The sequence below is a fragment of the Pseudophryne corroboree genome, chromosome 2 (genome assembly GCF_028390025.1).
Source record: "Pseudophryne corroboree isolate aPseCor3 chromosome 2, aPseCor3.hap2, whole genome shotgun sequence".
In the NCBI taxonomy this organism is placed as follows: Eukaryota; Metazoa; Chordata; class Amphibia; order Anura; family Myobatrachidae; genus Pseudophryne; species Pseudophryne corroboree.
The window spans coordinates 262,377,843-262,402,620 of NC_086445.1; the positions used below are offsets into that span (position 1 = coordinate 262,377,843).

Genomic DNA, 24,778 nt, shown 5'->3' on the forward strand with positions numbered 1-24,778 from the left:
TACACTGCAGGCTCGGTGGACACCCACGAGTGGGAATAGTCCCTGCTAGTTGGCATGCTGACTGTCTGGATTCTCAGGTCACATAACTACATCCTGCCTGGCAGCAGCCCAGCACCTTGAGAAGCGCAGAGTGACAGAAATGGGGTATGATGCAAAGCCATGACCCCTTGCCATAACACATACCCCTTTTTTAAACTAGCTTCATCCGAGCGAGCAGGTGTCCTAAATTCATATTCCCATATGTTAAGTGTTTTAAGTTGGGTACACACTCGAGCGATGTGTACCCAGCCGATATGTCGACTTGACGGGCCAACATATTGGAACCTGGGTACTCATTGGGCATGATTCAATTCTAAGAGAGTTGAATAGTGCTGGGACTTAGCTCCTAGGGATATTCAATACAGCGCAATGGTAAGTCAGAGAATGCCGTTCTTCCGAACTAAAGAGGGTGTTTTGTCAGGAGAAACGGCATTCTTCTTCGACTTAAGTGCCCGGCGCAATGCTGTTTCCGCAGCACTAAGGGCAGAAATCAGCATTGCGCCAACACTTTTGTTGGATTTCGACTCACACCCCTCTAGGGGTGCAAGAAGAAATCCCGTCGAGTGTCACAGGGTACTGTATTAAATAGCCCTGAGAGCTAATTCCCCGTGCTATTAAACTTTCTTCTAATTGCATTGTGCCCAATGAGCGATGTTAACCTTGGACGGAGTGATCATGTTCCATCCTCCTTTAGCATACTACAGGATGCCAGCTATATCAACTAGTTCAGTGGTTCTCAGACTTTGTCCTCAGGACCCCACACGGTTCACGTTTTCCATGTCACCCAGCAGGTGCACTGTGTATCACCAACTACCAGATTTTAAAAATCTACAGGTGACCTGCAAAACATGGACCGTGTGGGGTCCGGAGGACTGAGTTTGAGAACCTGTGATCTAGTTTCATATGCAGCACATCAGTTGAGGGAATAAACTAGCCCCACTATAGGTAATTGCCCCATCAGTAAGCTACTATCAGTTGAAGTGATATTTTATTTAATGAAGACCACGGAGCATGGGTTTCGGCATTTGCACATACGACACCATTAAAAACTGATGTGACACAGCGTCAAGCAAATCACAACAAGAACACTATATTAAAACAGGGAAACGGGTTTGTCACAGGGCCCCGCCCCCAAGCGGCTCATGACTTCCGGCGTGCGCGCTCTCCAAAGAACAACGGCGCCACCGCCTTTCCGGCTTCCGTACGTGCGCGTCCCCACCTGCACCGTCATGGCGCCGCCGAGCCGCTGGTACTTCACCCGGGAACAGCTAGAGCGCAGCCCGTCCCGCCGCGCCGGACTGGACCCGGACAAGGAGCTTTCGTACCGGCAGCAGGCGGCCAATCTTCTCCAAGACATGGGCCAACGCCTCAACGTGTATCCTTCCTAGGCCTGCCCACCGGGCCTTGGGGATGGAGGGAGGCCTGCAGCTGGGTGGCTGTGCCCGCCGCACGAGGGAAGCGGGTCACCCCGGCCCACACAGCGCGCTCTTGATGCAGTGATACACATGTCTCCATGTTACATACCCCTGAGCGGACGGTGCCGGCCAGCAGGGGTGACCCCGCGTCCCGACCTGTGCCGCAGCATGGAGTGATGCGGAATGGGCGGTACTTGTCATACTCTCCGTTTAAAGCGGGACTCCCGTGAATTACACATGTTCTGTGGCGGGCTTAATTCAAGCCAGCATGCCACTTTGTTTTAATTAGCCACAGAACCCGTGTAATTCATGAGTGTCCCGGTCTAAATGGATAATATGGTAAGGCTAGCAATAGTGGGCCATGGTGCCGGGCACACTGCAGTGTTTGCAGGCCACTGTATAATAAAGTCGGGGCAGTAGTGTGTGTGGTGTCATTCATTCCATGGTGTGCTGGCTGCCCTGTGCTGGGTGATGGCACACGAGGCAGCTATAGCGCCAGTCTGTGCTGTTATTTTTGTATACAGTATACTGTGGCCATTTTAATGGTTCGTTCATACTTCATGTCTATCAAATTAAAGCATCTCTGCACTTATTTCCCATAAACAGGCCATACACAAAAAAACCATTACAGCTCTTGTCCAGGTCTCTGCAGTTGTCATCACCTTGTCTTCATAATCTCCCCATTTCTTTCCGTACAGTGTGTACACTCATCTCAAGTCTGTCAGTTCTGCACAGTGTGTGTATGTTTGTGTCTATATGTAGTCTGAGGAGGGTATTTCCCCCCCCCCCCCCCAATTTCCTGACACATTTGTTTTTGAAAGTATAATACGCAATCCTATATACAGGTGCACACTTCAAGCGCTAAAACCAGAATTATATATCTGTTAAGCTCAAGTAATAAAAATTTCTAATCCAGAACTAGAATGAACATTAATCAGCATGGATGCTCATCTAACATGACAAGGTGACCTCATTCTGATAGGATCTTACACTAACCATTTACAATTTTACAAGGTGGGACTTCCCCTGTTTTGTTTTTGATCAGCTAGATACAGTATATAGGTAGAAAACCATGATGCTGTAATTAAAAATACCCCTGTTGCCTTTATATAAATATGATCTTAAAGTTTGCTACCTAATTTTAAAGATTCCTGGGTCAGGATGTAATGAAGTCCGAGTTCAGCGGCCGTGCTGGATTCCGTCCGAACTTGGACTTTTTTTTAAAGGGCAATCGCTTACAAAGCATGGTTAAGCATTGTAAATGATTGCCCCTTTTTTAAAAAAGTCTGGGTTCGGCCGGCATCCCACACAGCCCCTGAACTCGAACTTCATTACATCCTACCCATAGAATTCCTGCTTCTGAAAATGGTCACTTGACAACTGTTTATGCGTCAGTTTTTAAACGTACTTTAAAAAAAAAAAAGAAGACAATTGTTCAATGACCGGATGACCCAGTTATTTGAAATAAACACAAATATAGAATATTTCATATAAAAATCTTCATACATTTAGACTGCAAATGCAATATTAAAGTTGTAATCATAGAAAAGCTGAATGACATACATTAAAATGTTCTCTTGCAAGAGTTTTATGAAGTCTCACCATTGCCTGAAAAATGTGCAACTGCAATTTGTATGTTTTCCAGTCCTTGCTGTGACACCCATCATATGTAAGATTGTTGTCTTTTGTTTACCAAGAACTCTGTCGTCAGTTGTTGATAGAGATGGGGAAAAAATTAAACAAAATAAATATAAAAAAAAAAATATAGAGTGCAAGTGTGAGATAAAGCTTTTTTTCTAGTTTTACGCCACACACGCACTTTTTATAAATGTTTCTCACTGTTGGGCCCATTTATCACTAATCGCATTTGCAGTGCAGTATCTGCAATATTAGTGTCCAAAATCGTATTGCAGAATTCAGTTACACAGTTGAAATGTATGAAGTGGCACATGCTGCAATGTGTTCATTTCAGTGGCTGGACTCCTGCACATGCTTGGCCCACTGACCACGTATGCGCCGCAACCATAGCCAAGAAACCTCTCCCGGTGCTTTCTGCGAATTGTAGCCCATAGGTTGCCAGAGGCTAACTTAATCTTCAGATGGCCCAAGCCCCGGCTTGGTAAATCTGAAAGCATTGCGTCCCCCATAGAAACCTGTGGGGGCTGCGGCTACTGTAGTAAATGGAGGGATCACTGCAGATACTGGAGTTATCAGCTGCCGTCCTTCCTTAATACATTGGGTTGATACTAAATAGATGTAGCGAGGGTTCATTCAACCTGCGATGCAGCCGCACATGTGTGTGCATGCATCGTGGGCTTGCCTCACCACACCAGAGTATGCCAGGGTGCGTCTATTCACACCCAACGACCACACCATGCACGCTCCTGTTCGCAGGTATCGTTTTTGTGAACAGCTTGGTGTGATGCGGCTACATCGCACGTTGGATGCACCTGGCAACATTACCCCCCCCCCACAAATATCTAATGATAAATGGGCCCTTAAGTCTAATATAGTCCTAGTGCTGCAAAGTGAAGTTAGATTCCTTGTTAATTCAAACTCCCAAATAGTACGTCACCATGATTCCACCCTCTGTATCCCCACCTGTACATTATATTAGCCGTCACTCACACCACCCAATGGGGCAGATGTATTAACCTGGAGAAGGCATAAGGAAGTGATAAACCAATGATATGTGCAAGGTGATAAAGGCACCAGCCAATCAGATCTTAACTGTTAATTTACATATTGGAGCTGACTGGCTGGTACCTTTATCACCTTGCACATATCACTGGTTTATCACTTCCTTATGCCTTCTCCAGGTTAATACATCTTCCCCACTGATGGTAAGAGTTTTACAGTTCATCCTGATAACTCAGACTGCTATTATTGGTGAATTAAATCTGCTCCTCATTCACTTGCTGGAACCTCAGAATTATAAGCAGTGTTATTGTTTTGGTTTATTTATACAGTAAATCTAAGATTTTCCTTAATTTTAATCATACAGATCTCAACTGACAATTAATACGGCTATTGTATACATGCATCGCTTCTACATGGTCCAGTCATTCACGCGGTTCCACCGTAACGTAAGTGATTGTGTTTGTTTTCTCCAAAAGGCGTTTCATCATTTAGAAAGTTTAAGGACCAGCTCATAGTATGATTTCATTAAAAACTACAGACTAAGGGGGAAATTAAATTGTTTTATGCGTCCGATCTTCCGTCTAACATGACAGGAGATCGCGGGGCGCAATTCCATTTCTCTGACGTCCTAGTGGATGCTGGGAACTCCATAAGGACCATGGGGAATAGACGGGCTCCGCAGGAGACTGGGCACTCTAAAAGAAAGATTAGGTACTATCTGGTGTGCACTGGCTCCTCCCTCTATGCCCCTCCTCCAGACCTCAGTTAGAATCTGTACCCGGCCAGAGCTGGATGCACCTAGTGGGCTCTCCTGAGCTTGCTAGAAAGAAAGTATTTGTTAGGTTTTTTATTTTCAGTGAGATCTGCTGGCAACAGACTCACTGCTACGTGGGACTGAGGGGAGAGAAGCAAACCTACCTGCGTGCAGCTAGCATGTGCTTCTTAGGCTACTGGACACCATTAGCTCCAGAGGGTTCGAACACAGGGCCTGACCTCGATCGTCGGTTCCCGGAGCCACGCCGCCGTCCCCCTTGCAGAGCCAGAAGACAGAAGAAGGAGATAAAATCGGCGGCAGAAGACTCCGGTCTTCATTAAGGTAGCGCACAGCACTGCAGCTGTGCGCCATTGCTCCCACTGCACACCACACACTCCGGTCACTGTAGGGTGCAGGGCGCTGGGGGGGGGCGCCCTGGGCAGCAATAAGTATACCTTTTGGCAATATATACACATAATACAGTCTGGAAAACTGTATATGTGTAAGACCCCCGCCATTTTTAGTCAGAAACAGGACAGAAGCCCGCCGCTGAGGGGGCCAGGCCTTCCTCAGCACACCAGCGCCATTTTCTCTTCACAGCTCCGCTGGAAGGAAGCTCCCCAGGCTCTCCCCGGCAGTATCCTGGTACACAAAGGGTGAAAAGAGAGGGGGGGGGGGCACATAAATTTAGGCGCAAAAATTTGTATATACAGCAGCTACTGGGTAAACACTGAGTTGTAGTGTAATCCCTGGGTTATATAGCGCTGGGGTGTGTGCTGGCATACTCTCTCTCTGTCTCTCCAAAGGGCCTTGTGGGGGAACTGTCCTCAAATAGAGCATCCCCTGTGTGTGTGGTGTCGGTACGCGTGTGTCGACATGTCTGAGGTAAAAGGCTCCTCTAAGGAGGTGATAGAGCGGATATGTGTGTGAGAGGGTGTCTCCGTCGACAACGCCGACACCTGTTTGGATATGTGTAAGTGCTAAAGTGAATTTATTGCACAAAAGGTTAGGGAACAGACAGGAAATCTACCCATGTCTGTCCCTATGTCACAGAGACCTTCAGAGTCTTTCAATGCTCACTATCCATAATAACAAACCCTGGTATCGACATGGAGTTTAACTCCACTGTCGACTACGATAATGCAAAGTTACAGCCAAGATGGCTATAAGGTATTCAATATATGATTATTGAAATAATAGATGATTTGCATATCACTGATGACTCATCTGTCCCTGACACGAGAGTACACATGTTTAAGGGGAAGAATGCTGAGGTAAATTTCCCTCCTCTCATGAGGAAAAAGAGCGGGAATCTCCAGACAAGAGACGGCAGCTTCCCACAAGAGAATTCTCAGGCTGTATCCTTTCCCCACTAGGGCCAGGATATGTTGAGAATCTTCCCATGGGGTGTCCTGTTTGCACAGACGGTAGCACTTGCTATTCTCAGGGATCCTGCAGATAGCGTGCACATTCTAGTATACTACCCAGACCAGCGATTGTGTCGGCATGGGTTTATAGCGCTGTTGCAGTGTGGACAGGTACCTTATCAGCAGAGATGAGACCCTAGTATGCAATATAAATATATTAAAGATGCTGTCTTAAGTGATAGATATATAGTTATAAAGCATGCCCAAAGAGACATGAGTATACTGGGTCCTAGAGTCAAAGCTATGTCGATCTCTGCTTGACGTGTCCTGTAGAATATGCATTGGACAGATGATGCCGACTTAAGAGGCAAATGGAAGGCTGAGGATTGTGTGGAGAAGGGTTCTCGGGCCTGGTCTCCACAGCTATCGCTGGTAATTCTGCTAGTTTGCCTTATTTCTCTATCGTCCTAGTGGATGCTGGGGTTCCTGAAAGGACCATGGGGAATAGCGGCTCCGCAGGAGACAGGGCACAAAAAGTAAAGCTTTAGGATCAGGTGGTGTGCACTGGCTCCTCCCCCTATGACCCTCCTCCAAGCCTCAGTTAGATTTTTGTGCCCGGCCGAGAAGGGTGCAATCTAGGTGGCTCTCCTAAAGAGCTGCTTAGAAAAGTTTAGCTTAGGTTTTTTATTTTACAGTGAGTCCTGCTGGCAACAGGATCACTGCAACGAGGGACTTAGGGGAGAAGAAGTGAACTCACCTGCGTGCAGGATGGATTGGCTTCTTTGGCTACTGGACATTAGCTCCAGAGGGACGATCACAGGTACAGCCTGGATGGTCACCGGAGCCTCGCCGCCGCCCCCCTTGCAGATGCTGAAACAAGAAGAAGGTCCAGAATCGGCGGCATGAAGACTCCTCAGTCTTCTTAAGGTAGCGCACAGCACTGCAGCTGTGCGCCATTTCCTCTCAGCACACTTCACACGGCAGTCACTGAGGGTGCAGGGCGCTGGGAGGGGGGCGCCCTGGGAGGCAATGAAAACCTATTTTTGGCTAAAAATACCTCACATATAGCCTCCGGGGGCTATATGGAGATATTTAACCCCTGCCAGAATCCGTTAAGAGCGGGAGACGAGGCCGCCGAAAAAGGGGCGGGGCCTATCTCCTCAGCACACAGCGCCATTTTCCCTCACAGAAAGGCTGGAGGGAAGGCTCCCAGGCTCTCCCCTGCACTGCACTACAGAAACAGGGTTAAAACAGAGAGGGGGGGCACTAATTTGGCGTTAAAAATATATAAAAAAGATGCTATAAGGGAAAACACTTATATAAGGTTGTCCCTATATAATTATAGCGTTTTTGGTGTGTGCTGGCAAACTCTCCCTCTGTCTCTCCAAAGGGCTAGTAGGTCCTGTCCTCTATCAGAGCATTCCCTGTGTGTGTGCTGTGTGTCGGTACGTGTGTGTCGACATGTATGAGGACGATGTTGGTGAGGAGGCGGAGCAATTGCCTGTAATGGTGATGTCACTCTCTAGGGAGTCGACACCGGAATGGATGGCTTATTTAGGGAATTACGTGATAATGTCAACACGCGGCAAGGTCGGTTGACGACATGAGACGGCCGACAAACAATTAGTACCGGTCCAGACGTCTCAAAAACACCGTCAGGGGTTTTAAAACGCCCGTTTACTTTAGTCGGTCGACACAGACACAGACAGGGACACTGAATCCAGTGTCGACGGTGAATAAACAAACGTATTCCTTATTAGGGCCACACGTTAAGGGCAATGAAGGAGGTGTTACATATTTCTGATACTACAAGTACCACAAAAGAGGGTATTATGTGGGATGTGAAAAAACTACCGTAGTTTTTCCTGAATCAGATAAATTAAATGAAGTGTGTGATGATGCGTGGGTTCCCCCCGATAGAAAATTTGGGCGGTATACCCTTTCCCGCCAGAAGTTAGGGCGCGTTGGGAAACACCCCTTAGGGTGGATAAGGCGCTCACACGCTTATCAGAACAAGTGGCGGTACCGTCTATAGATAGGGCCGTCCTCAAGGAGCCAGCTGACAGGAGGCTGAAAAATATCATAAAAAGTATATACACACATACTGGTGTTATACTGCGACCAGCGATCGCCTCAGCCTGGATGTGCAGAGCTGGGGTGGCTTGGTCGGATTCCCTGACTAAAAATATTGATACCCTTGACAGGGACAGTATTTTATTGACTATAGAGCATTTAAAGGATGCATTTCTATATATGCGAGATGCACAGAGGGATATTTGCACTCTGGCATCAAGAGTAAGTGCGATGTCCATATCTGCCAGAAGATGTTTATGGACACGACAGTGGTCAGGTGATGCAGATTCCAAACGGCACAAAGGTGTATTGCCGTATAAAGGAAGAGGAGTTATTTGGGGTCGGTCCATCGGACCTGGTGGCCACGGCAACTGCTGGAAAATCCACCGTTTTTACCCTAAGTCACATCTCTGCAGAAAAAGACACCGTCTTTTCAGCTTCAGTCCTTTCGTCCCTATAAGAGTCATATCTGCCCAGGGATAGAGGAAAGGGAAGAAGACTGCAGCAGGCAGCCCATTCCCAGGAACAGAAGCGTTCCACCGCTTCTGACAAGCTCTCAGCATGACGCTGAGACCGTACAGGACCCCTGGATCCTACAAGTAGTATCCCAGGGGTACAGATTGGAATGTCGAGACGTTTCCCCTGCGCAGGCTCCTGAAGTCTGCTTTACCAAGGTCTCCCTCCGACAAGGAGGCAGTATGGGAAACAATTCACGAGCTGTATTTCCAGCAGGTGATAATTAAATTACCCCTCCTACAACAAGAAAAGGGGTATTTTTCCACACTATATTGTGGTACTGAAGCCAGAAGGCTAGGTGAGACCTATTCTAAATCTAAAAAAATTTGAACACTTACAAAGGTTCAAATCAAGATGGAGTCACTCAGAGCAGTGATAACGAACCGGGAAGAAGGGGACTATATGGTGTCCCGAGACATCAGGGATGCTTACCTCCATGTCCCAAATTTGCCCTTATCACTAAGGGTACCTCAGGTTCGTGGTACAGAACTGTCACTATCAGTTTCAGACGCTGCCGTTTGGATTGTCCACGGCACCCCGGGTCTTTACCAAGGTAATGGCCGAAATGATGGTTCTTCTTCGAAGAAAAGGCGTCTTAATTATCCCTTACTTGGACGATCTCCTGATAAGGGCAAAGTCCAGGGAACAGTTGGAGGTCGGAGTAGCACTATCTCGGATACTGTTACAACAGCAGGGGTGGATTTTAAATATTCCAAAATCGCAGCTGATCCCGACAACAAGTCTCCTGTGCTTAGGGATGATTCTGGACACAGTCCAGAAAAAGGTGTTTCTCCCGGAAGAGAAAGCCAGGGAGTTATCCGAGCTAGTCAGGAACCTCCTAAAATCAGTGCATCATTGCACAAGGGCCATGGTAAAAAAAATAAAAAAAAAAATGGTGACTTCCTTCGAAGCAATTCCAGTCGGCAGATTTCATGCAAGAACTTTTCAGTGGGATCTGCTGGACAAATGGTCCGGATCGCATCTTCAGATGCATCAGCGGATAACCCTATATCCAAGGACAAGGGTGTCTCTCCTGTGGTGGTTACAGAGTGCTCATCTTCTAGAGGGCCGCAGATTCGGCATTCAGTTTTGGATGTTGGTGACCACGGAGGCCAGCCCGAGAGGCTGGGGAGCAGTCACACAAGGAAAAAATTTCCAGGGAGTGTGATCAAGTCTGGAGACTTTTCTCCACATAAATATAGCTAAGGGTAAATTTATAATGCTCTAAGCTTAGCAAGACCTCTGCTTCAAGGTCAGCCGGTATTGATCCAGTGGGATAAAACATCACGGCAGTCGCCCACGTAAATAGACAGGGCGGCACAAGAAGCAGGAGGGCAGTGGCAAAAACTGCAAGGACTTTTCGCTGGGCGGAAAATCATGTGATAGCACTGTCAGCAGTGTTTCATTCCGGGAATGGAAACTGGGAAGCAGACTTCCTCAGTAGGCACGACCTCCACCCGGCAGAGTGGGAACTTCATGGGGAAGTTTTCCACATGATTGTAAACCGTTGGGAATTACCAAAGGTGGACATGATGGCGTCCCGTCTGAACAAAAAACGGGACAGGTATTGCGCCAGGTTAAGAGACCCTCAGGCAATAGCTGTGGACGTTCTGGTAACACCGTGGGTGTACCAGTCGGTGTATGTGTTCCATCCTCTGCTTTTCATACCTAAGGTACTGAGAATTATAAGACGTAGAGGAGTAAAAACTATACTCATGGCTCCGGATTGGCCAAGAAGGACTTGGTACCCGGAACTTCAAGAGATGCTCACAGAGGACTTATGGCCTCTGCCGCTAAGAAGGGACTTGTTTCAGCAAGTACCATGTCTGTTCCAAGACTTACCGCAGCTGCGTTTGACGGCATGGCGGTGGAACGCCGGATCCTAAGGGAAAAGGCATTCAGGAAGAGGTCATTCCTACCCTGGTCAAAGCCAGAAAGGAGGTGACCGCACAACATTATCACCACATGTGGCGAAAATATGTTGCGTGGTGTGAGGCCAGGAAGGCCCCACGAAGAAATTTCAACTCGGTCGATTCCTGCATTTCCTGCAAACAGGAGTGTCTATGGGCCTCAAATTGGGGTCCATTAAGGTTCAAATTTCGGCCCTGTCGATTTTTCTTCCAGAAAGAATTGGCTTCAGTTCCTGAAGTCCAGAAGTTTGTCAAGGGAGTATTGCATATACAACCCCCTTTTGTGCCTCCAGTGGCACTGTGGGATCTCAACGTAGTTCTGGGATTCCTCAAAACAAAATTGGTTTAAAACCAGTCAAATCTGTGGATTTGAAGCATCTCACATGAAAAGTGAACATGCTCTTGGACCTGGCCTGGACCAGGCGAGTGTCAAATTGGTGGTTTTTTTCTCAAAAAAGCCCATATCTGTTTGTCCATTCGGACAGGGCAGAGCTGCGGACTCGTCCCCAGTTCTCTCCCTAAGGTGGTGTCAGTGTTTCACCTGAACCAGCTTATTGTGGTGTCTTGCGCCTACTAGGGACTTGGAGGACTCCAAGTTGCTAGATGTGGTCAGGGCCCTGAAAATATAGGTTCCAGGACGGCTGGAGTCAGGAAAACTGACTTGCTGTTATCCTGTATGCACCCAACAAACTGGGTGCTCTTGCTTCTAAGCAGACTTTTGCTAGTTGGATGTGTAATACAATTCAGCTTGCACATTCTGTGGCAGGCCTGCCACAGCCAAAATATGTAAATGCCCATTCCACAAGGAAGGTGGGCTCATCTTGGGCGGCTGCCCGAGGGGTCTCGGCTTTACAACTTTGCCGAGCGGCTATTTAGTCAGGGGCAAACACGTTTGTAAAATCCTACAAATTTGATACCCTGGCTAAGGAGGACCTGGAGTTCTCTCATTCGGTGCTGCAGAGTCATCCGCACTCTCCCGCCCGTTTGGGAGCTTTGGTATAATCCCCATGGTCCTTTCAGGAACCCCAGCATCCACTAGGACGATAGAGAAAATAAGAATTTACTTACCGATAATTCTATTTCTCGGAGTCCGTAGTGGATGCTGGGCGCCCATCCCAAGTGCGGATTATCTGCATTACTTGTACATAGTTACAAAAATCGGGTTATTATTTGTTGTGAGCCATCTTTTCAGAGGCTCCGCTGTTATCATACTGTTAACTGGGTTCAGATCACAGGTTGTACAGTGTGATTGGTGTGGCTGGTATGAGTCTTACCCGGGATTCATAAATCCTTCCTTATTGTGTACGCTCGTCCGGGCACAGTATCCTAACTGAGGCTTGGAGGAGGGTCATAGGGGGAGGAGCCAGTGCACACCACCTGATCCTAAAGCTTTACTTTTTGTGCCCTGTCTCCTGCGGAGCCGCTATTCCCCATGGTCCTTTCAGGAACCCCAGCATCCACTACGGACTCCGAGAAATAGAATTATCGGTAAGTAAATTCTTATTATTCCTGCACAGCCTAAGAAAGCACAACATTATTAAATGCAGCCTTTCGTATAAAGAAACAAGAAAGTCTGAGGGGCGTCCTTTCTTGTCAGAGCCGGGCAGCTAGTTCCCAGGAACAGAAGTCCTCCCCGGCCCCTACAAAAATCCACCAATGTCGCTGGGGCTCCACAGGCGGAGCTAGGCCCGGTGGGGACACGCCTTCGTAAGTTCAGCCACAAGTGGGTTCACTCCCTGTTCGATCCGTGGGCAATAGATATTGTGTCTCAGGGATACAAGCTGGACTGTGAGAAGATGCCCCCTCACCGACGGCCCTGCGGGCTTCCCCCCAAGAGAGGGAGCCAGTGTTATCTGCAATTCACAAATTGTATCTTTAACAGGTGGTGGTCAAGGGTCCCCTCCTTCAACAAGAGGGTGTTATTATTAGACCATGTTGTAATCCCGAAACCAGACGGTTCGGTCAGACCCATATTGAATTACAAATCCCTGAACATATACCTGAGAAGGTTCAAGTTCGAGATGGAATCGCTAAGAGCGGTCAGTGCAAGCCTAAAAAGGGGGAGACTTTATTGTGAATCGGGACATAAGGGATGCATACCTTCAGGTCCCCATTTATCCACCTCATTAGGCGTACCTCAGAATTGCGGTACGGGATTGTCATTACCAATTTCAGATGTTGCCGTTTGGTCTCTCCACGGCCCCGAGAATATTCACCATGGTAATGGCGGATATGATTGTGCTCCTGCGGAAGCAAGGTGTCACTATTATCACGTACTTGGACGATCTCCTCATAAAAGCGAGATCAAGAGAGCAGTTGCTGAACAGCGTATCACTGTCTCTGGAAGTGTAACGGCAACACGGCTGGATTCTATATATTCCAAAGTCGCAGTTGTTTCCTACAGCTCATCTGCCTCTCCTAGGCACGATCCTAGACACAGACCAGAAAAGGGTTATCTCCCGATAGAGAGAGCTCAGGAGCTCATGACACTGGTCAGGAATCTATTAAAACCAAAACAGGTGTCAGTGCACCACTGCACTCGAGTCCTGGGAAGGATGGTGGCATCATACGAGGCCATCCCCTTAGGCAGGTTCCATGCGAGGACCTTCCAATGGGACTTACTGGACAAGTGGCCCGGATCACCTCTTCAGAGGCATCGGTTAATCACCCTATCCCCCAGGCACAGGGCGTCTCTCCTGTGGTGGCTGCAGAGTGCTCACCTTCTCGAGGGCCGCAGATTCGGCATTCAGGACTGGATCCTGGTGACCACGGATGCAAGCCTTCGAGGGTGGGGGGCAGTTACACAGGGAAGAAATTTCCAAGGTCTGTGGTCAAGTCAACTGACCTGCCTTCACATCAATATCCTGGAACTAAGGGCCATATACAACGCCCTAAGTCAAGCGGAGATCCTGCTTCGCGACCAACCGGTTCTAATCCAGTCAGACCGCAGGGGTTCATGTAAACCGCCAAGGCGGCACAAGGAGCAGGGTGGCGAGGGTAGAAGCCACCAGAATTCTTCGCGGGGCGGAGAATCAAGTAAGCGCACTGTCAGCAGTGTTCGTTCTGGGAGTGGACATCTGGGAAGCAGACTTCCTCAGCAGGCACGACCTCCACCCGGGAAAGTGGGGACTTCATCAGGAAGTCTTCACGCAGTTTGCAAATTGATGGGAACTGCCTAAGGTGGACTAGATGGCGTCCCACCTCAATAAAAAGCTAAAAAAGGTTTTACGCCGGGTCAAGGGACCCTCAGGTGATAGCTGTGGTCGCACTAGTAACACCGTGGGTGTTCCAGTCGGTCTCTGTATTCCCTCCTCTTCCTCTCATACCCAAGGGCTGAGAATTGTAATAAAAGGAGGAGTGAAAACAATATTCTTTGCTCCGAATTGGCCAAGAAGGACTCGGTACCCGGAGCTGCAGGAAATGCTCTCAGAGGTCTCAGGGCTTCTGCCTCTCAGACAGGACATGTTGCAACAGGGGCCCTGTCTGTTCCAAAATTTACAGCGGCTGCATTTGACGGCATGGCGGTTGAACGCCGGATCCTAGCGGAAAAGGGCATTCCGGATGCAGTTATTCCTACGCTGATAAAGGCTAGGAAAGACGTGACAGCAAGACTTTTTCACTGTATATGGCGAAAATAGGTTGCTTGGTGTGAGGCCGGGAAGGCCCTACAGAGAAATTCCAGCGGGGTCGATTCCTGCACTTCCTACAGTCAGGAGTGACTATGGGCCTAAAATTAGGATCCATAAAGGTCAAGATTTCGGCCCTATACATTTTCTCTAAAAATGAACTGGCTTCACTGCCTGAAGTTCAGACGTTGTTCCGGGGGTGCTGCATATTCAGCCTCCTTTTGTGCCACCGGTGGCACCTTGGGATCTTAACGTTGTGTTGGATTTCCTGAAATCCCACTGGTTTGAGCCACTTAAGACCATGGAGCTAAAATATCTCACGTGGAAAGTGGTCATGCTATTGGCCTTAGCTTCGGCTAGGCGTGTGTCAGTATTGGCGGTTTTGTCATGTAAAAACCCTTATCTGATCTTCCATATGGACAGGGCAGAATTGAGGACTCGTCCCCAATTTCTTCCTAGGGTGGTATCATCGTTTCATTTGAACCAGCCTATTGTGGTGCCTGCGGCTACTAGGGACTTGGAGGATTCCAAGTTGCTGGACGTAATCCGGGCTTTGAAAATTTATGTTTCCAGAAAGGCGGGAGTCAGAAAGTCTGACTCGCTGTTTATTCTGTATGCAGCCAACAAGGTTGGCGCTCCTGCTTCGAAGCAGACTATTGTTCGCTGGATCTATAGCACGATTCAGCTGGATCACTCTGCGGCTGGATTGCCGCATCCAAAATGGTGAAAGCCCATTCCACAAGGAAGGTGGGCTCTTCTTGGGCGGCTGCCCGAGGGGTCTCGGCTTTACAGCTTTGCCGAGCTGCTACTTGGTCGGGGTCAAACAAGTTTGCTAAGTTCTACAAGTTTGATACCATGGCTGAGGAGGACCTTGAGTTTGCTCATGCGGTGCTGCAGAGTCATCCGCACTCTCCCGCCCGTTTGGGAGCTTTGGTATAATCCCCATGGTCCTTACGGAGTTCCCAGCATCCACTAGGACGTCAGAGAAAATAAGAATTTACTCACCGGTAATTCTATTTCTCGTAGTCCGTAGTGGATGCTGGGCGCCCGTCCTAAGTGCGGACTCTCTGCAATACATGTATATAGTTATTGCTTAACTAAAGGGTTATTGTTATGAGCCAGCCATCTGTTACTGAGGCTCAGTTGTTGTTCATACTGTTAACTGGGTATGGTTATCACAAGTTGTACGGTGTGATTGGTGTGGCTGGTATGAGTCTTACCCTGGATTCCAAATCCTTTCCTTGTTGTGTCAGCTCTTCCGGGCACAGTTTCCTTAACTGAGGTCTGGAGGAGGGGCATAGAGGGAGGAGCCAGTGCACACCAGATAGTACCTAATCTTTCTTTTAGAGTGCCCAGTCTCCTGCGGAGCCCGTCTATTCCCCATGGTCCGTAAGGAGTTCCCAGCATCCACTACGGACTACGAGAAATAGAATTACCGGGGAGTAAATTCTTATTTTTTCTCTGACGTCCTAGAGGATACTGGGGTTCCATTTAGTACCATGGAGTATAGACTGGTCCACTAGGAGCCGTGGGCACTTTAAGAATTTGATAATGTGGGCTGGCTCCTCCCTCTATGCCCCTCCTACCAAACTCAGTTTAGAAAATGTGCCCGGAGGAGCAGGTCACGCTTATGGAAGCTCCTCAAGAGTTTTTTGCATTTACTTTCTGTTTGTTTACAGGCAGGGCTGGTTGGCACCAGCCTGCCTGCTTCGTGGGCCTTAGGAAGGGGAACGGCCCAACTTCTTGAAGGGTTAATGGTCCCATTCCCCGCTGACAGGACACTAAGCTCCTGAGAGAAGTATTCGCAAGCCCCACCAAGTCGAGCGTACATTCCTGCAGCACGCCGCCACTCCTAACAGTGTCAGAAGATAGAAGACTGGTGAGTACTAAGCCGGCGTCCTGACTAGCGGGTCACCGGCCATTATGGCGGCACGAGGGTATGGAGATGCACGGCTTCTAACCAGGGCGGATTGCGTCTCCAGACACAGTACACAACTGCATCTCAGTACACTGTACACAGTATCCAAACTGCCAAACAGCCTTAAAACAGTTTTACTCCATTTTAAGCACAAAAATTTCCTCAGCCAGTATAAAAAAAGTGGGAAGACTACGCGCCATTGAAGGGGCGGGGCTTCACTATGAGAAGATCCAGCAGCTCACCGGCGCCATTTTCCCTCTGCAGTGGACACAGACGCTGACTGACAGGGACGCGCAGCTCCTTCGGTGTGACTCCAGATTACCTCAGCGGTACCAGGGGGTCATAGCAGGGGAGGAGCGATTTTAGTGTACTAAGTCCCAAATCTGGGTCTGCGACCTGGCTAAGCTTGGCATTAGCGATAAGGGTGCTGTGGGCTGGCTCCAAAATACTCTCTGTCTCTCTGGAAGCGCTCTTTGTGGGTTAATTGTGCTTTAACCTTTCCTGAGTGTGTGTGTGCTGTCACATTTACATTATGTCAGGCAAAGAGTGTGTTTCATGTACGGCGGAGTGTTCCTCTTCCCCAGGGAGCTCACTACTATGTACTCAGTGTAGTGCACCTTCTCAGGCTAGCGGGGCTGAACCAGTGTGTCTGGATTCCCTAAAAGGAATGATTTCTATTATCTAATAACTTGTCCCGCAATGAGAAAGAGACGCAATACTTACTTCTCTGGTGCAGCCTCCCTGAAAGACGCTGCTGATCGTAAGATTGAGAATACACTCAAATCCTTGTACACAGCTGCTGGGGTGGCTCAGAGACCTACTATAGCATGTGCGTGGATTACTAAAGCCATTGCTAAATGGTTAAGTAATCTTATTGAAGGGTTGGATTCCTTGGAGATTGTGTTACTCCTGCAACATATACAAGACTCTGCGAACTTTATGATGGAAGCCATAAAAGAAGTAGGTTTGCTTAATGCACGCACCACTGCTATGGCAGTGTCAGCACGCAGGGGCTTGTGGTTACGCCAGTGGACTGCGGACGTGGACTCCAGGAAAGGCGTGGAAGGCCTGCCCTTCACAGTTGAGTCCTTATTGGGAAATGAACTGGACAAATAGATTTCCAAAGCTACTGCGGGTAAATCCACATATCTTCCTTCTGCAGCTCCCTCAACCAGGAAGACCTACTGAGGACCTACCCTACAGTCCTTTCAGACTGCCAAGTTCAAGGGCAAAGTCAGAGGATCTTCTACTGCCACCAGAGGAGCCAGACGTAAACTACGCAAACCAGCAGCTGCCGGTTCTCAGGAACAGAGCTCCAGTTCTGCTTCCTCAAAGCCTTCTGCATGATGGGGGACCGTGTGGCCTGGAAGACTGGCAGGTGGGAGCCCGACTAAAGAATTTCAGTCACTTATGGACAACATCATGCCAGGATCCCTGGGTCATAGATCTTATTTCCCAGGGATACAGATTGGAGTTTCAGGAGCTCCCACCTCACAGATTCTTCAGATCAGGCTTACCAGCTTCACAAGAGGCAAGTACAACCTTACAGGATGCCATTCAAATACTGGTACAGACTCAAGTCATTGTTCCAGTTCCACCTCATCTGCGCAACAAGGGGTTCTATCCCAACTTTTTTGTCGTAATGAAACTGGACGGTTCGGTGAGACTGATTTTTAATCTAAAATCGTTGAACACGTACTTACGAGTGTTCAAATTCAAGATGGAGTCTCTGAGAGCGGTGATCTCAGGTCTGGAGGAGAGGGAATTCCTAGTGTCTCTGGATATCAAGGATGCGTATCTTCACATTCCGATGTGGCCGCCTCACCAAGCTTATCTACGCTTTGCACTACAGGACTGTCACTACCAGTTCCAGGCTCTGCCATTTGGTCTCTCCAAAGCACCGAGGGTGTTCACCAAGGTGATGGCAGAGATGATGTTTCTCCTTCGCAAGCAGGGAGTGAACATTATTTCGTACCTGGACAATCTTCTGATAAAGGCACCGTCCAGGGAAAGGTTGTTGGACAGCATTGGTCTCACAACCAGACTACTCCTGGATCACGGGTGGATTCTAAATCTTCCGAAATCTCATTTAGAGCCAAATCGGAGGCTCCCATTTCTGGGAATAAGACGGTACACAGAGTCACGGAAAGTTTTTCTTCCGTTGGAAAAGGCATTGGTAGTGCAGTCGATAGTTCGGGATGTCCTGAAGCCAACCCGGATATTGGTGCATCTGTGCATTCGTCTTCTGGGGAAAATGGTGGCCTCTTACGAGGCGCTTCAGTACGGAAGGTTTCATGCGAGGCCCTTCCAGCTGGATCTGTTGGACAAATGGTCCGGATCGCATTTTCACATGCACCAGAGGATCCGTCTGTCGCCAAAGGCCAAAATCTCCCTTCTGTGGTGGCTACATACTTCTCACCTAATCGAGGGCTGAAGGTTCGGGATTCAAAATTGGATTCTGCTAACCACAGACGCAAGCCTCAGAGGTTGGGGAGCGATCACCCAGGGGGTGCAGTTTCAAGGAAGATGGTCAGGTCAGGAAGTCGTCCTTCCAATCAACATTCTGGAACTCAGGGCTGTATACAACGCCCTTCTGCAGGCCTTATATCTTCTTCAAGACCGGTCCATTCGGGTTCAGTCGAACAATGTGACTGCAGTAACGTACATAAACCGCCAGGGAGAAACGAAGAGCAGAGCAGCAATGTCAGAGGTATCAAGAATTCTCCTCTGGGCAGAAAAACACGCTGTGGCATTGTCGGCGGTCTTCATTCCGGGAGTAGACAACTGAGAAGCAGACTTCCCCAGCAGACACGACCTGCACCCGGGGGAGTAAGGCCTTCACCCGGAGGTGTTCAGGTGCTTGACACGTCGATGGGGATTTCCACAAATCGACATGATGGCCTCTCGTCTCAACAAGAAGCTCAAACTGTATTGTTCCAGGTCTTGAGACCCACAGGCAGTGAACGCTCCGACAACTCCATGGGTCTATCAGATGGTGTACGTGTTCCCTCCACTTCCACTAATCCCAAGAATTCTGAAAAAAATAAAAAGGAAAAAAGTTCAAGCAATTCTCATTGCTCCAGATTGGCCAAGAGGGGCCTGGTACGTGTACCTTCTGGAGATGCTCCTGGAAGATTTGTGGCCTCTACATCTTCGCGAAGATCTCCTGCAACAGGGGCCGTTCGTCTATCAAGATTTGACACGGCTTCGTTTGACGGCATAGAGGTTGAAATGCTGATTCTAGCCAGGAGAGGGATTCCTGACCAAGTCATCCCGCCTATGATCCAAGCCAGGAAGGGGGTAATGTCTAAACATTACCACCGTATTTGGAAGAAATACGTCTCTTGGTGTGAGAGCAGAAAATATTCTGCGGTGGAATTTCATCTGGGATGTTTCCTGCTTTTTCTGCAGGTGGGTGTGGATGTGGGCCTACGTCTGGACTCCATAAAAGTCCAGATTTCGGCCTTGTCCATTTTCTTTCAGAAACAATTTGCGTCTCTTCCTGAGGTCCAGACGTTCTCGAAAGATGTTCTGCACATCCAGCCTCCCTTCGTGCCTCCCAGTGCACATTGGTATCTCAATTTGGTGCTGCCGTTCCTCCAATCGGACTGGTTTGAACCTTTACAGGAGGTAGACGTAAAATACTTACGCGGAAGACCGTCACACTGTTGGCCTTGGCTTCTGCAAGACGTGTGTCGGAACTGAGGGCATTGTCTCACAAGAGTCCCTATTTAATCTTCTGTGAAGACAGAGCTGAACTCAGGACTCTTCAGCAATTCCTTCCGAAGGTGGTGTCCGCGTTTCACATCAATCAACCTATTGTGGTTCCGGCTGTTACGGACACCTCTGCTACTTAAAAGTCTTTGGATGTTGTGAGGGCTTTGAAGGTGTATGTAAAAAGGACAGCTCATCACAGGAAATCTGACTTGCTGTTTGTTCTCTATGATCCCAATAAGATTGGGTGTCCTGCTTCTAAGCAGTCCATTGCACGCTGGATCAGGCTCACTATCCAGCATGCTTATTCACGTCAGGCTTGCCGGTTCCGAAATCTGTTCAGGCCCACTCGACTTGGTCGGTGAGTTCTTCTTGGGCGGCTGCCTGGGGTGTCTCGGCATTACAGCTCTGCCGAGCAGCTACTTGGTCAAGTTCGAACATGTTTGCAAAGTTTTACAAGTTCGATACTTTGGCCTCTGAGGATCTTCAGTTTGGTTAATCAGTTCTGCAGGACCCTCAGCACTCTCCCACCCAGTTTGTTTCTTTGGTACTTCCCCATGGTACTAAATGGAACCCCAGTATCCTCTAGGACAGGCCTGGCCAACCTGTGGCTCTCCACATGTTGTGAAACTACACATCCCAGCATGCCCTGCTATCGTTTTAGCATTCCCTAATAGCAAACCTGTGGCAAGGCATGATGGGACTTGTAGTTTTACAACAGCTGGAGAGCCACAGGTTGGCCAGGCCTGCTCTAGGACGTAAGAGAAAATAGGATTTCTCTAACGTCCTAGTGGATGCTGGGAACTCCGTAAGGACCATGGGGAATAGCGGGCTCCGAAGGAGGCTGGGCACTCTAGAAAGATTTATGACTATCTGGTGTGCACTGGCTCCTCCCACTATGACCCTCCTCCAAGCCTCAGTTAGATTTCGTGCCCGGCCGAGGTTGGATGCACACTAGGGGCTCTCCTGAGCCCTTAGAAAGAAAGTATAGTTTAGGTTTTTTATTTTCAGTGAGACCTGCTGGCAACAGGCTCACTGCAGCGAGGGACTAAGGGGAGAAGAAGCGAACTCGCCTGCTTGCAGCCGGATTGGGCTTCTTAGGCTACTGGACACCATTAGCTCCAGAGGGATCGACCGCAGGCCCAGTCCTTGGTGTTCGGTCCCGGAGCCGCGCCGCCGTCCCCCTTACAGAGCCAGAAGCAAGAAGAGGTCCGGAAAAACGGCGGCAGAAGACATCAGTCTTCACCAAGGTAGCGCACAGCACTGCAGCTGTGCGCCATTGCTCCTCATGCACACTTCACACTCCGGTCACTGAGGGTGCAGGGCGCTTGGGGGGGGCGCCCTGAGCAGCAATAAAAACACCTTGGCTGGCAAAAATACCACAATATATAGCCCCAGAGGCTATATATGTGGTAAATACCCCTGCCAGAATCCAGAAAAAAGCGGGAGAATAGGCCGCGGAAAAGGGGCGGAGCTATCTCCCTCAGACACACTGGTGCCATTTCTCCTTCACAGATCCACTGGAAGGAAGCTCCCTGGCTCTCCCCTGCAGTCTACACTACAGAACAGGGTAAAAACAGAGAGGGGGGGCACTAAATTTAGGCGCAATATATATATAATATAAAAAGCAGCTATAGGGGACATAACTCAGTTAGTCCCTGCATTATATAGCGCTCTGGTGTGTGCTGGCATACTCTCACTCTGTCCCCCCAAAGGGCTTTTGTGGGTCCTGTCCTCATTCGGAGCATTCCTTGTGTGTGTGCGGTGTGTCGGTACGGCTGTGTCGACATGTTTGATGAGGATAATGATGTGGAGGCGGAGCAGATGCCTTTAGAAGGGATGTCACCCCCTGCGGGGCAGACACTTGAGTGGATGGGCTTATGGAAAGTAATGAGTGCACGTATAGACTCCTTATATAAGAAAATCGACGACATGCCAAATGTGGGACAGCCGACTTCTCAGCTCGTGCCTGCCCAGGCGTCGCATGGGTCGTCAGGGGCTCTAAAACGCCCGCTACCTCAAGCAGACCCAGATGTCGACACTGATACTGACACCAGTGTCGACGACGATGAGTCTAACCTGATGCCCACTAAGGCCATTCACTGCATGATTGAGGCAATGAAAGAGGTGTTACACATTTCTGATATAACTACAGGTACCACTAAAAAGGGTATTATGTTTGGAGAGAAAAAACTACCCGTAGTTTTTCCCCCATCAGATGAATTAAATGAAGTGTGTGAAGAAGCGTGGGCCTTCCCTGATAAAAAATTGGTAATTCCTAAGAAGGTACTAATGGCGTTCCCTTTCCCGCCAGAGGATAGGTCACGTTGGGAAACACCCCCTAGAGTGGATAAAGCGCTCACACGTTTGTCTAAAAAGGTGGCACTACCGTCCCCGGATACGGCCGCCCTCAAGGAACCTGCTGATAGAAAGCAGGAGGCGATCCCGAAGTCTGTATATACACACACAGGCATTATACTTAGGCCAGCTATTGCGTCAGCTTGGATGTGCAGTGCTGCCGCTGCGTGGTCAGATAAACTGTCAGAAAATATTGACACATTAGACAGAGACACGATCCTGTTAACCATAGACCATATAAAAGACTCAGTCTTATATATGAGAGATGCACAAAGGGAAATCTGCCGACTGGCATCTAAAGTAAGTGCATTGTCCATTTCTGCTAGGAGAGGCTTATGGACTCGCCAGTGGACAGGAGATGCAGATTCAAAAAAGCACATGGAAGTGTTACCATATAAGGGTGAGGAATTATTTGGGGATGGTCTCTCGGACCTAGTTTCCACAGCAACGTCTGGGAAGTCAGCATTTTTACCCCATGTCCCCTCACAGCCTAAGAAGGCGCCGTTTTATCAGGTTCAGTCCTTTCGGACCCAGAAAAACAGGCGTGGAAAAGGCGGGTCCTTTCTGTCCAGAGGCAGAGGTAGGGGAAAAAGGCTGCAACAAACAGCAGGTTCCCAGGAGCAAAAGTCCTCCCCCGCTTCTTCTTCCAAGTCCGCCGCATGACGGTGGGGCTCCACAGGCGGAGCCAGGTACGGTGGGGGGTCGCCTCAAAAATTTCAGCAATCAGTGGGTTCGCTCACAGGTGGATCCCTGGATCCTGCAAATAGTATCGCAGGGGTACAAGCTGGAATTCGAGGCGTCCCCACCCCACCGGTTCCTAAAATCTGCCTTGCCGATTGCTCCCTCAGACAGGGAGGCGGTGCTAGCGGCAATTTACAAGCTGTATTCCCAGCAGGTGATAATCAAGGTACCCCTACTTCAACAAGGCCGGGGTTATTATTCCACACTATTTGTGGTACCGAAACCGGACGGTTCGGTGAGACCCATTCTAAATTTGAAATCCTTGAACACGTACATAAAGAAATTCAAGTTCAAGATGGAATCGCTCAGGGCGGTTATTGCAAGCCTGGACGAGGGGGATTACATGGTATCCCTGGACATCAAGGATGCTTACTTGCATGTCCCCATTTACCATCCTCACCAGGAGTACCTCAGATTTGTGGTACAGGATTGCCATTACCAATTCCAGACGCTGCCGTTTGGACTGTCCACGGCACCGAGGGTATTTACCAAGGTTATGGCGGAAATGATGATACTCCTTCGAAGAAAGGGAGTTTTAATTATCCCGTACTTGGACGATCTCCTAATAAAAGCGAGGTCCAAGGAACAGTTGTTGGTGGGAGTAGCACTATCTCAGGAGGTGCTGCACCAGCACGGCTGGATTCTGAATATCCCAAAGTCACAGCTGGTTCCGACGACACGGCTACTGTTCCTGGGTATGATTCTGGATACAGTCCAGAAGAAAGTGTTTCTCCCGGTGGAGAAAGCCAGGGAGTTGTCATCTCTAGTCAGAGACCTCCTGAAACCAAAACAGGTAACAGTGCATCGCTGCACACGGGTCCTGGGAAATATGGTAGCTTCTTACGAAGCAATTTCCTTCGGCAGGTTCCATGCCAGAATCTTTCAGTGGGACCTGTTGGACCAGTGGTCCGGATCGCATCTTCAGATGCATCGCTTAATAACCCTGTCTCCAAGAACCAGGGTGTCTCTACTGCGGTGGCTGCAGAGTGCCCATCTTCTAGAGGGCCGCAGGTTCGGAATACAGGACTGGGTCCTGGTGACCACGGATGCCAGCCTTCGAGGCTGGGGGGCAGTCATACAGGGAAGAAACTTCCAAGGACTATGGTCGAGTCAGGAGACTTCCCTTCACATAAATATTCTGGAACTAAGGGCCATCTACAATGCCCTAAGTCGAGCAAAAGCCCTGCTCCTACACCAGCCGGTGCTGATCCAGTCAGACAACATCACGGCAGTCGCCCATGTAAATCGACAGGGCGGCACAAGAAGCAGGATGGCGATGGCAGAAGCCACAAAAATTCTCCGATGGGCGGAGAATCATGTACTAGCACTGTCAGCAGTGTTCATTCCGGGAGTGGACAACTGGGAAGCAGACTTCCTCAGCAGACACGACTTCCACCCGGGGGAGTGGGGACTTCACCCAGAAGTCTTCCAGATGCTGGTAAACCGTTGGGAAAAACCACAGGTGGACATGATGGCGTCCCGTCTCAACAAAAAGTTAAAAAGATATTGCGCCAGGTCAAGGGACCCTCAGGCGATAGCTGTGGATGCTCTAGTGACACCGTGGGTGTACCAGTCGGTTTATGTGTTCCCTCCTCTGCCTCTCATTCCAAAGGTATTGAGAATAATAAGAAAGCGAGGAGTAAACACAATTCTCGTGGTTCCGGATTGGCCAAGACGAGCGTGGTACCCGGAACTTCAAGAGATGCT

General features: G+C 49.0%; 1 protein-coding gene across 4 annotated transcripts in view; it reads left to right on the forward strand.

The window, feature by feature from the left end:
• The first annotated feature begins 1,169 nt into the window (after positions 1-1,169).
• The window catches only part of CCNT1 (cyclin T1), an 84,979-nt gene continuing 61,370 nt past the window's right edge, over positions 1,170-24,778 (forward strand). For 3 of the 4 annotated variants that reach the window (XR_010213146.1, XM_063952748.1, XM_063952749.1), the window contains exons 1-2: positions 1,170-1,414; positions 4,459-4,540. Coding sequence is in view for 3 of the 4 variants with exons in the window: in XM_063952748.1 (XP_063808818.1) it covers positions 1,182-1,414; positions 4,459-4,540 (315 nt within the window). In the remaining variant the exon portion in view is untranslated. Of the gene's footprint in view, positions 1,415-2,287; positions 2,469-4,458; positions 4,541-24,778 lie in introns of those variants that run through there. The other variant, XM_063952750.1, reaches the window with a different exon arrangement.